This window comes from Barbus barbus, assembly GCF_936440315.1.
Source record: "Barbus barbus genome assembly, chromosome: 50".
NCBI lineage: Eukaryota > Metazoa > Chordata > Actinopteri > Cypriniformes > Cyprinidae > Barbus > Barbus barbus.
In genome coordinates, this window is record NC_136728.1 from 2,115,930 (window position 1) to 2,129,022 (window position 13,093).

General features: G+C 36.4%; 1 protein-coding gene across 2 annotated transcripts in view; it reads left to right on the forward strand.

Annotated features, from left to right (window-relative positions):
- Positions 1-5,646: 5,646 nt before the first annotated feature.
- The window catches only part of LOC306867940 (anoctamin-5-like), a 41,281-nt gene continuing 33,834 nt past the window's right edge, over positions 5,647-13,093 (forward strand). The window contains exons 1-2 of one of the 2 annotated variants that reach the window (XM_079413894.1): positions 5,647-5,876; positions 11,210-11,271. In XM_079413894.1, coding sequence (XP_079270020.1) covers positions 5,810-5,876; positions 11,210-11,271 — 129 coding nt within the window. In that variant the 5' untranslated portion in view covers positions 5,647-5,809. The remainder of the gene's footprint in view (positions 5,877-11,209; positions 11,272-13,093) is intronic. The other variant, XM_079413893.1, reaches the window with a different exon arrangement.

The window sequence follows — 13,093 nt, forward strand, 5'->3', positions numbered from 1 at the left end:
CAAGACCTACCAATACAAGACGGAAACGTTCAGACAAAACATTTAGAAAATGTATATAAAGAAATCCCTCCAAAACAACTCATTACAAAGTCTACAAACTTATGAAAACATAATTAAAAATAATCAAAACCCTCTGACTTCCCAATTACACATGAAGAACTGATGAAAAAACTCAAAAGCCAAAAATATAAGAAATCTTGTGGCCCTGACAGCATTCTGGGTGAAATGCTGAAACACAGCACACCTGAGCTTCAGACAGCTGTGCTCAAATTATTCAACCTTGTATTAGTTCAGGCTGTTCTCCTGACATCTGGAGCCAGGGACTTATTACCCCTATTCACAAGAGTGGAGACCCTAATAATTTCAGAGGCATTTGTGTGAGCAGTAATCTGGGGAAGTTATTTAGCAGTATTTTAAACTGTAAACTTGCTTAACGAACACAGTGTCCTGAGTCCTAGCCAGATTGGCTTTCTTCCTAATTATAGAACTACTGACCACATTTACACCCTACACACCCTAATCAATAAACACGGACAACAGACTAAACACGGAAAAATATTTGCATGCTTTGTCGATTTAAAAAAAAGCATTTGATTCAATTTGGCACGATGGATTATATTACAAACTTTTACAAAGTGGTGTAGGGGGTAAAGTTTATGACATCATTAAATCAATGTATTGAAGCAACAAATGTGCAATGTGAATTGCACTGGGTCCTGGCAGTAAACCTCAAAAAGACCAACATTATGGTCTTTCAGAAAAAGCCAGGAACACAGATACCAGTTCAGTCTAGAACACACGATGCAGTACACTTACCTCGGCCTGATCATCACTGCATCGGGGAGGTTCAGTACGGCAGTGAATGCTCTCAAAGATAAAGCTCCAAGAGCTCGATACGCAATCAAGAGAAAATTCCAAAATATTGAAATACCGCTTCCAATTTGGTGTAAAATCTTTAATAGTGTAATTCTGCCCATAGCACTGAGGTTTGGGGTCCACTCAGTGATCAGAGGACAGGCATCCAACAGAAGCCCTACACACAGAATTATGCAAAATGATCCTAAAATTACAAAGGAGAATACCCAATAATGCATGTAGGGCAGAATTAGGCCGATTCCCATTGATTATAAATATACAAAAAAGATCGCTCAAATTCTGGATGCATCTAAAATCAAGTCCCAGAGAATCGCTACATTTTAAAGCACTACAAACCCAAGAACTGAACCCTGAAATGAGTCTGGTTCTGAGACTTACTAACCTGACTAACTCTACTAACACTAACCAGTCTCAGACCAGCACTGCTTCTCACCCAAACATCAAAATAAATCTAATTATCAAACAATCTAAACATATATATCTGGAACATTGGGATCAAGAGACCAAAACACAAAGTAAATTACAACTCTATCGAACTATAAAATTAAAATATGAATATCTCCAGAGTGTGAAAGACACAAAGCAGAGACAGATCCTGAGCAAGTACAGGCTCAGCGAGCACAGACTAGCCATCGAGACCGGCAGACACAGAAAGAGCTGGTTACCCAGAGAGCAAAGAGTGTGTGTTCACTGTGAGACAGGAGAGATCCAGACAGAGACACACTTCCTACCAATTTAAACCAATCAGAGACATATACATCAACAAATTCACAAACATCATAAAGAACTTTACAGCCATGACTGAAATTTGATACCCCTACAGCAGATTTCCTAAATATTATTTACTCTAGTTATTATTTTCCTCTTATTCGTAAACCTACAAGAGATAAAGAAAATTCAGCAACTTTAATTGATAACATTTGAACAAATTCTCTAAGTCAAGGAATTAAATCTGGTGTGTTATGTTCAGACTTGTCTGATCATTTTCCTATGTTTCACTATTTTGAAATTAGGGTTAAACTATCAAAAGAAATTCAGTCAGGACCTTAATAAGTCTTGGTTCACAGTTAGTTTACGGAAAATGTTGAAGACAAAGAACAAACTCTATAGAAAATATATTTGAAAACCTATGGTGTTTATAAATCTTACAGAAATAAATATAACCATTCTATTAGATCAGCAAAAAAGACATGCTTTGGTGAAAAATGTAAGAAATGTTCAAATGATATTAAATCCACAATCCAAAGCAATAAATCAGTTGCTGCAAAGAGAAAAGACCAACTCGGAATTACCTTCAGACTTTGTGGATGGAAAAAATTATTTTAATGATCCATTTGACATAGCTCAAAAATTGTATGAATATTTTGTCAATGTTGGTCATAAATTAGCTAATAATATCCCTATTGGTGTACCCCTGGACTATATATCAGGAAACTTTCCTATTATCTCTATTTCTAAGCCACCTGCAATTCAGGAAATAAGTGAAATTATTGATGAATTAAAATTATCTTCAGCTGGTCATGATAATATTTCTGTATTTCTTGTCAAACAGGGGAAATGTTCAATATTGCAGCCACGTGTTCACATTTTTTCTCTTTCTTTGAAAACAGGCATTGTACCAGATGATTTAAAAATAGCTCAAATTATTCCTTTGTTTAAAGCAGATGATCCACAATGTTTTAACAACTATAGACCTATATCTATTTTGCCATGTTTCTCAAAAACTTTAGAAAAAATAGTATATAAGCGGATTCTTTCTCACTTGGACTCAAATTCTATTCTTTATAAGCATCAATATGGATTCCGAAAAAAACACTCATACGGCTTTGCTTCACCTCATTGACAAGGCTACCCTTGCACTGGAATATCAAGAATTTACTTGTAGTATTTTTTTAGACTTGTCAAAAGCTTTTGATACAGTTAATCATTATATTTTATTGGATAAATTGTATAAATATTGTTTTCATAATTTTACATATAAATGGTTGATGAATTATATTTTTAATAGAAGACAGTTTGTTTGTTATAAGGGTTGCTATTCTAGCAAAGCAAGTCTACTCTGTGGGGTTCCTCAGGGGTCAATACTTGGACCGTTAGTATTTCTTATTTATATAAATGACCTGTCAAATGTTTCAAATATTCTTACTCCAGTAATGTTTGCGGATGATACAACCTTAGTTCTCTCTCGCTCAAATTTTAATTCATTAATTAACCATGCAAATAATGGTTTACTTGCTTATGCAAATTGGTTTAATTTAAACAAATTATCGTTAAATATAATGAAATCAAGTTTTATCATTTTTAGTGGATTTTCTTTATTTCATAAACTTCAGGTTCTTACTGTTTATGATATTAATATTCTTCAAATATGTGTTTTTATGTATAAAAACACATGCGGCTGCCACCTTCACATACGGCTGACGAATGATGAATCCCAGATTGTAGAAGTTAAGGTTTGGGAAATAGGCAGCTATGTTTCTGTCCCACTGCCACACCCGGACAGAAGTGCATGTGTAATTGCTAGAGTGAAGGGCTGTGGGGGTGGCCCAGGCCAGAAGAGTCTATATTGGGCTACACGGGCTCCTGGTGGGGCTGGAACAAACCAACAGATGTGGAGGATTCTTAGCAAGCGGCTTCAGTAACAGCATTTTCTCCTGAAAAGCTGTGTGTGTGAGAGTGTAATTTTTATGACATTCAGATGATTAACTGATATGTCGGCTAGTCATTGTGCAACAAAAGCCAGCTGATAAACAAGTCATTTAACGTATGTCTAAAATCCACTGACAACTTTGTTAATGACCCCTGCACATTTTCTGTTATCATACTTTTGTTCAGTTAATTTTGAGTAAATGATTGTTAGAAAAATGCTTTATTATGCAATTTTGTGATTTTTTTAGGGGGGAGGGGGGGATTGTATTTTTGTTGTTTAGCAGTTCTGTAATGTCAGAGACTATCAACACATTCTTATTTTTCAGTCATTGAAAGGGCAGGAAGACGGCGCTTATCGTCGTCTCATCTTAAACAGCTGAATTCCTTCATGAAGAGCCTCCAGAACGTGCACTGCAAGGAACTTTGCTGTATATGATGGCAATAGTGCCAATAGTCCATCCACTGAGAAGCGCTGGAATTCAGCGAAGAACACAAATGACTGGTATAAACTATCAGTCGACATCAGTCAACTGGTATAAACCAGTTTAAATCCAGATAAAACAGTGCTGACAAACAGCAGAAGAAAAATACTGTGTGCAACGATACAGTCAGAAGGCTTTTCAATCTACAAATCGCCATCCTTTACCATGGATTTACTGTAGTAACACTAACTGCACCATGCTATTGTGACAGAAATGTGGGGTATTTATATCAAATTTATTATATTAATGTAGACGTGTATTAAATGTATTAAAGGAGTAATGGAATGTAATTACAGTATATTTGTGATTAAGCTATAGGCTAGCGTTTGTGCATTTATTATAAATCTATGTAGACTGCTGTTTTTCATATAAATAGGCTAACTAGAAACCATACAGTTGCATAGTTGCAGATTACCTAATCTACATAAGACTTTAAATGCAGACCTTGAGCCAAAAACTCATCACCAAACACCAATGACTTGTATAGACACTATAAGGACAGAAGTGTTGACACCCCCTTCTTTAAGAAGGCACTAACAAATCTGTGGCAACAAAGATGGAAACATCATTTATGTATTTAAAAACTGTATTTCCATCTCTGTTGCAACAGTTTTGGACGTGTCTAAAATAACAGTACCCTCATGTACAAGTCATTGGTGTTTGGTGATGAGTTTTTGGCTCAAGGTCTGCATATAAAGTCACACCAGAGGAGTTCAGCTGGGATCAGGACTTGTCTTTCTGCAGACCAGTCAAGTTCTTCCACACTGACTCAATCAATCATGTCTTTTTGAGCCGTGTCTTATACACAGAGACACTGTCATGTTAGAATAGAAAAGGGTCCTGTCCAAACTGTTGCTATAAAATTAGAAGCACACAATTCCCTAGAATATCATTATATGCTTAAACATTAAGATTTGTACTCATAGAAATTACTAAAGTAGTCAAACATGTTCATTAGAAGGGGGTGCCAATACTTTTGGCAATATAGTGGGTGGTGATGGCGCAGTGGATAAGACACATGCCTTTGGTGTGAGAGACCCAGGTTCGAATCCACTGTGAGACACCAATGTGTCCCTGAGCAAGACACTTAACCCCCTAGTTGCTCCAGAGGCGTGCGACCTCTGACATATATAGCAATTGTAAGTCGCTTTGGATAAAAGCGTCAGCTAAATGAATAAATGTTAATGTATAGTGTGTGTATATATATATTTGAGCTACGCAACTCGTTATTGTATTTTTACATTGCTGTCAGCTTTTGAGCTTTTAAAATTTAACACATGTAGGCCTATTGTAATATTCTTGTGAATTTCCATAAACTCACCATAAATTAATTTCCACAAATGCACCATAAGATAATAAAACGATTTTAAAAAGGCTAAAGCAGTTACTTATGTTAAGCTGTTGTTCAATCTTAAGTGAAATTAAGAGAAGGTTAAGAATTATGGGCATCTCTCTGTAGTTTGCCGACAAAATTGCGGTCATTTTATATCACTCCCCTTTAAAGCGAGAGAGAGCGCAGCGGAATCCAAACACGTGAAGGCTCATGAATATTAAATAGATCCCGGTGACGTTGCTTGTTTAGCCGTCCAATAGTGAAGTTCCTGCTCCTACATATTAATGAGGAGTTATTCTCATAGCCATAGTAGGGATCGTAATTTCTCCGGCGGAGACCCAAGACAAACCCGAGTGGGCAAATCTGATCCGCTGAACGGGCAGGGCAGAGACGGATCACGGGGCGTGGGAGAGCTACAAAAACAACAAATTCACATTTAATATAGCTCACTTTAATATACTTGATTAGAATGAATCGTGGAAAGTCGAGTGATGAGACGCTTATAGAAATGGACCGAACTGCTTGGTCCGGAGGAGGTAACACGCCTTTACGCGCTTCACACATGGCTAGTGTCTTAAAAATACGCACTAATGCTCAGCTTTGTGTTTCATTCAAAAGTTAGCACCACTTTTGTTTGTCATTTCTCTTATTCACGTTGTCTTTCAAGAGTTAATGGCCTGAAGAATATTTGACAAATGCGCACATCCGTTGCGTCCGAAGTGGACACGACTTACGATGCGACAATTTACTTTATTTTTATGTGACGCTAGAATTTCTGAATAGTAATAGTTTTAAACTAGTACTGTATTAGTTTCTTACGTTTGCATTGCATTACAGTTAGTGGAATATAATACATGTACACAAAGAACTTCAAAATATGTTTCTAGCACTGTTCTTCCTGTAAACAGAAAGAAAATATAGGCTACACGTTGATATAAAAATGACTCTGTTATAGTATGAAGATTCATCATTAATTAATAATATATGAGTTGTAACACAGTGGACAGATGTACAGAGATAAACTCTCTTACACAGCTGTTGTAGACTGAGATACTTATCAACTTCCCCTTTAAAATCCTTGATTTGAAGTTTGCTTTAAAATGGTCATGTCCTTTCCCTTCACTCTGTCAAAGCCAAAGCAGTTGTTTTGACTCATTGCAGCGTCAGGGAAGACTCTGAATTACTCTACACTCCTCTGAAGCTGGTCTGTGGGCAGCAGACCTATACGCTTAAAACACTGATGTATAATAGATTTTAAACAGTAGCTTGATAATGACTTTGAACAGATCAAGTGTGTAAAAAATCATAGTATGATTGATAGTGAATCCAAATATGACTAGAAATATGAATCAAGGCACGATATGAATATCCCAGCCTGTCAGACCCGTCTGAATGTAGCTGACTTCAGCTTGTCTTCTCCAACGGTGCAACTCTATTATCTCTGCTGCTACTTTTATGCTTTCCACGTTAGTTAACATGCACTGCCATTTGACCCGTGAAAGCTTTCCGCTCAAAAGAACTTTTGTAACGACACTGTAAAAAATAAGTGTGATTTTAACTGTACAATTTGGTAAAAACGCTACTGAAAAGAAAAAAACTGTTAATAGGTTAACAGTAAGTTCCTGTACTATATACAGGAAAAACTGTAAAAGACCTAACCAGACATTTCATGTAATTTTACAGTAAAAATTGATTTTATCGATTAACTCTAATATGTAGTTTATGTCGACTTGTTTGAATGAAAATCATTTTTTCTAAAAAAAAAAAAAAAAGACGTGTACTACAGAACTCCAATAAATACGAGATAGGAGATAAATATCAATACTTTCTCTCGCAGTTATATCATTAGGTGATCATAATTGCGGGCATCATGGAGCCGCTATTATGCATGGCATTGAAACTGCTTTTGATGGCTTTTTAGTTTCACGATTGGCGATCGCACGTACTCTGTTTTTACTATGGAGCGCCAGTAGCTTACTTGCCACACATTTTACAAGATTAGATGTTTGTCATGGTGCTCATGATCTGCAAATCATTCGCCATCGTCATCGGTCAGCTCTCCTTACTCTATGTGGTAGGCTAAGTGAAATTTTATGTTCTGTAATGCAGTGTTTCCCATACATTGATTTATTTGTGGCGGCCTGCCACAATATCAAAACTGACCGCCACAAATAGATTATTATTATTTTTTCAAAAAGTTTTGACTTCGTTGAATAAGCAAGCGCTGCATGTTTCAGAATCGAATCACGGTGCGGGTGTCTTTATATCTGCATTTCTGAAGGAAACCGACTGTCTTCAGAAAATTTTGGATGTCATTTTAATTTCATCTTGTATAATGTCTGATAAAGCAGCGTTTGTGAGCAGAGCTAATTTGTGTGCAGCGTTACCGGGGAAACCGCTATTTCTCCTGCTCTACAAGCGCCTCCTGCTGGCAGATAATTAATTTGCATACATGCAGCCACAAATAAAGTCCAAGTCTGTGGGAAACACTGGTAATGTAACAGGCAACCGTTAGCAATCGCTATTTGTTTCCTGTGCCTTTCTGAATACTGAATATTTGTTTTACTGGTAGTGTTGTAAAGCACTTTGTGACTCCTTGTCTGTGAAAGGTGCTATATAAATACATTTTATTTACTTAATACTACGCCTTACCATCTACAACCCTGAAATTGACGCTATATGGGCGTCTTTTTGTTGACTAACTCAATCGCACATTGGTGGGCAGAGTTAGTGTAAATAGCCTTTGCCAACAAGGCGGGATATTTGCACTTAGTGTAAATAGACACTCGGTAAAGCTAGAACTTGTTTTGAACAATTTCTTTGTCATCTGCAGACTGATTTTAAGTAGGGGGAAAAAAATCGATTTAAATCGTTTTTTTTTCAGGCAATATCGCCCAGCCCTAAAATCAATGTATATTTTACAGTCAAAAGCTGTAAACTGATATTCCCAGAATTCCCTGCATGACACTCCACATTTGAAAGTATTTTATTTAAATAATCAATCAATAATACACATAAATAATGTGTGTTACCATGATGGTGTTTAGTGTTTGCATGTATGCACCTTCTGTATATTAGTATATACTTCTGCTTGTGGCGAAGCTACCTGTGATGGGCTTTCTCTTTTACCACCTGCATTATTATGGTGGTTGTCAGTATGCTAAAGGTACAAAACAGATTTTAATAGCAGTGTTGTTGAATTTAGTGGTTTACATTCAAATTTCCTTGTTTGTAAATTACAGTTTTATACTGTAAATTTTACAGTTTTTCTGTATTTTTTACAAAATTATTCTGGCAACCACAGCTGACAAAATTATTTTGTAATAACTACAGCATTTTTTTGTTTACAGTGTAATGTTAAAACCATTTTAAAATTTTGGGATGTTTTCTTTTCTGTTTTTTTGGCGCTAACCACAAAACGTGTCGCATGTGCTTCGTGTTCATAGCTTCCTCTGTCAGCACGCATACTCACTTCCAGTTTCACATCCTGCTGTACCTAAAATTGTCTTTAGGTGACTTGTTTTGTTGCAGCGGTCAAGAGAAAAAGATCAGCTGGTTCAAATGTAGGAAGGTGGATCCGTAGAAAGAGTACGATATGTAGGATTTCTGTTGCTCAGACAATAGAGCATGGTGCTAGCAACAAAGGTCCTGGGTTCAGTTCAGAACATAAAACACTATACCTTCAAAACTATGCAAGTCAATTTGGGTAGATGTAATGCAATTCTGAATGTCAATCAAAAGCAAGTCATCTTTATTGTCTTGCAAATAAATATTAATTGGCAGCTTCATTTTAAATGAATCCTGGCTTGAGGAGATACACAAAGAAGATTACTGACACAACTCTCGTATTATTCAGTGAATCACGTCTTTTGTGTTTGAGATTAATTTGAGCAGTGAAGGAAGTTATGAAAGTATTAATATTATAAGGTCTGCTGTATTGCGCATCGAATTAGGTCTTTAAATGATCAAAGCTTCTACATGCCTTCGGTTGTCTGATTGATAGTAATAATTTTAGCAAGTTAAAGGCCTTTAATTATAATTGTAAAACTTCTCTTCATGCTTCTGAATAAAATGTTTGTCCTGAGGTACGTATTCTACTATATAATATGAAATGCATCTGGAAATTTCAAACAGGTTTGTAATCTCTTTTAAAACTAGATTTGATCAAGTGGTATTCACCAGATACTGCATAGGTCATACAAGACTGACTCTAAAGGTGAAGACCTTACTCAATGCATGTTTTGCAAGGTTCCCCTTTCTATCAAACATATTTTACTGGACTGTCCAGCTTTTAATATGTGTAGAAAACTCTTTTATGAAGTGAACTCACTTAAAGAGGTATTTAGTACAATTGTTTTTCCAGTAAAAGTTTAACATTTTTATCATATGTGACCCTGGACCACAAAACCAGTCATAAGGGTCATTTTTTTATATTGAGATTTATACATCAAGCTGAATAAATCATCTCTCCATTGATGTATGGTTAGTTATGATAGGAAAATATTTGGCTGAGATACAACTATTTGAAAATCTGGAATCTGAGGGTGCAAAAACATCTAAATATTGAGAAAATCACCTTTAAAGTTGTCCAAATGAAGTTCTTAGTAATGCATATTACTAATCAAAAAATAAGTTTTTGATATATTTACAGTAGAAAATTTACAAAATATATTAATTGGAGCATGATCTTTACTTAATATCCTAATGATTTTTGGCATAAAAGAACAATCGATAATTTTGACTCATACAATGTATTGTTGGCTATTGCTACAAATATACCCCAGCGACTTAAGACTGCTTCTGTGTTCAAATAGCCTATGATGCTGACATGGCATTAAATAAATATATACTACTATATGAGCAATAAAAGCCTCATGTATTATTATTTTGTCTAAAGGTTCAATGTACTGCTCTGTTTCAAGATATACTGAAAAATGTTCATGTAGGTTTTGCATACGCAAAGCAAATATGCTGCTATAATATCTCCTCAGATGTCTCTGTTTAGAAAGTCCAGCATGTTATTAGCTCTGGTGTTCAAGACTGTAGGGAGTTGACCGTGGTTTACAGGAAACCCGTCTTATACACGAGCTGGGCCTGCAGTAAATTTAGAGAAATCTTCTAGTATTGCAACTGTATTTAGAGCTGTTTTCAGACTGTGTGGCTACATACTGACATCTGTATTTACTATTAGGTGTGAACAACAGACATTAGTACACCTTTTTTTGCTTAATGGACACATAACCAAAGCATCAAGATTTGCATTGCTTCTTCAAGGATTAGCTTTTGTAATTCCTAACACTTGAAGATGCTCCCACTGGGTTAATCCTCTTCTGTATATGGTCTTAAACTCTTATGATGCAGTATAAAACAATAATCTATGATAACAGCAAAAATAATAAACTATTCAGATGTGTTGGTCATTATGGAAAATATCTGGCTGTATCTGGGTTTTTTCATTTGCTCGTTGTCAGTAGATCATCTGCAGAGCTTTCCGCTCCCATCGGCACTTTTATGGGATGCTGTTGCACTAATTCACCCTGTTTAGTAAATCTGGCTCCTTACGTGTTCATTTGATGATACATGTATTTGGTTTAGTGTGAGGAACAGCGGTTTGTTGTATGAGATAAGTCAGCATGTCTGTTTGGACCACTGAGACCGTCACCTGATTTATTTTATCCCCGAAAGTGTGACAAAATGGCAAATGGCTGCGGAACAGTTCATTTTGTCTTAGTTTTATCAGAAGGAATTTACACTGATTTCACAACAGCTCTTTTGTTTTTGAAAACACAACTAGAAAAGGGAAGAGTTTTTGCTGAAGTCAAGTGAATATCGGTTAACACCCTATATATTGTCATTTTTTCTGTTCCAGAAGAAAACAATGGCTTCCATACCAGTTCGGATAAGGAGATTCTTCAACTTGAAAATGCAGAGGTAAAACTCTTACACATTCAACCCTGCTGTACCTCAGTTTCTTGAATAATTTGATAGTGCTGATATAGTCTCTACCGTCACAACCACAGTATGACTTTCCATGGCTGATTTATGCCGGTTAGTGGTGGTTTCATGCAGGTCTAGCTAGTGGTTGCTATTTACCGCCAGATAATCTGGTCAGCCTTCATGGTCTTTATGGTCTTAACTTGAATCAGCAAGGAACTCTCACTGGTTAAGAAGCCTGCTGGGAATACCAGCTTAAAAAAACACAACACAACCAGCAATGCTGGTGTTTTTAGCAGGTAAATGTTCCTGTAACCATCTCATTAAGATGTTAAAAACTCCAAACCCAGAAAACCTCAGCAACAGCAAAGCAATGCCCCAGGTAACCACCCACAACACACTGGCATTGCTTGTAGTCTAATCTTTTATTGTACATCCCAATCAATAGAAAGCAGAAGCCGGAGTCATATAGCAGGTTATGTGTTTATTACACAAGTCTGTGCATTATTAAAAAAAATCCAGCATTGTTGAGATGAATAGATAAACAGACATAATGTGACTTAATAGAGTGGCTTTCAAAGAAATGCTGTTATATATGTCCTGTGAACGAAGTGTGTATTACCAAAGGACAATGCGCTAATAAAGAGCTGTTTATGTTCATTATATGCACATGACACAGGCAGACAAACAGTGCATGGAATTTCATAAATATCCACATATAGTTTATGAGCTCATATTGATGCTCGGTGGTCAGATTGAGTTTGTCAAGACAACTGCTGTACCATCATGACACATTCATTCAAATCAGCTCAGCTTTCCACATGCATGCCCATTCATTTGCATATGACAGATAAGGTGTACCTGTTAGAGCGTCCATCGTCCCTGCAGTTGTGTTAATCATTGTTTTGGTTTACAGTTTGCTTTCAGAAACTTTCTTTCAGATCTACTTTAGATGGTTTAGTTCATCCAAAAATCAGCATTTGTTTGCTCATCCACGTGCTGTGAAACTTCACAGAACCGTATGATGTGTCATGCTGCTGTTTTGCAGGGATTGAAAGTGATTGTGGCTCTGAAAAGGACAGAATGGCAAAATAAAGTATACATAGTGAGCATGACTGATGTCATACAAAGTCCCCTCTTCCACTGCTCTCTAATCTCATTCATACTTTCACATATTCAGACTTGGCATGACACGATAGCCTACCAGTCACGTCTGGTCTCATAACGGATCATGACTTGTTGAGTTTGAATGCATGCATGCTTGAAGGGGATTTTAGAGTTGCGGCAGAGCGGAGGATTTTCATAGCGACCTGAATAAATATTTAAATTTTGATCACTTTTCTTGTAAAGTTATTTACATTTACATTTAGTCATTTGGCAGACGCTTTTATCCAAAGCAACTTACAATTGGGGAATACAAGAAGCGATTCGTCTTAAAGAGGCAATCAGACAGAGGAAGTGCTCGTAACACCAAGCCTCAGTCATTGTTCAAAATGTTAAAGTTATCTTAGAAGACTTGGAATATGAGTTGAATTGACTAATTTTTTGCCCCTTTTGGAGGTTAAAAAACCACCATTCACGTTTATACATTCACTTCCGTTGTATGGAAAAGAGCAGAGTGAACATTCTTCAAACTTTCTCCCTTTGTGTTTCACAGAAATGATAATAAAATAATACATTAAGGTGCAGAAATAAGTATTTTTGGCCGAACTATTCTGTTAGCTGTTGCCCCTTCTCAAATTCCTCTCAGCCTCCTCTGATGAAATGGTTTGGGTTTTGCTGATGTCAACAAGAAAGACTGAAGTTCATTTCACATTGC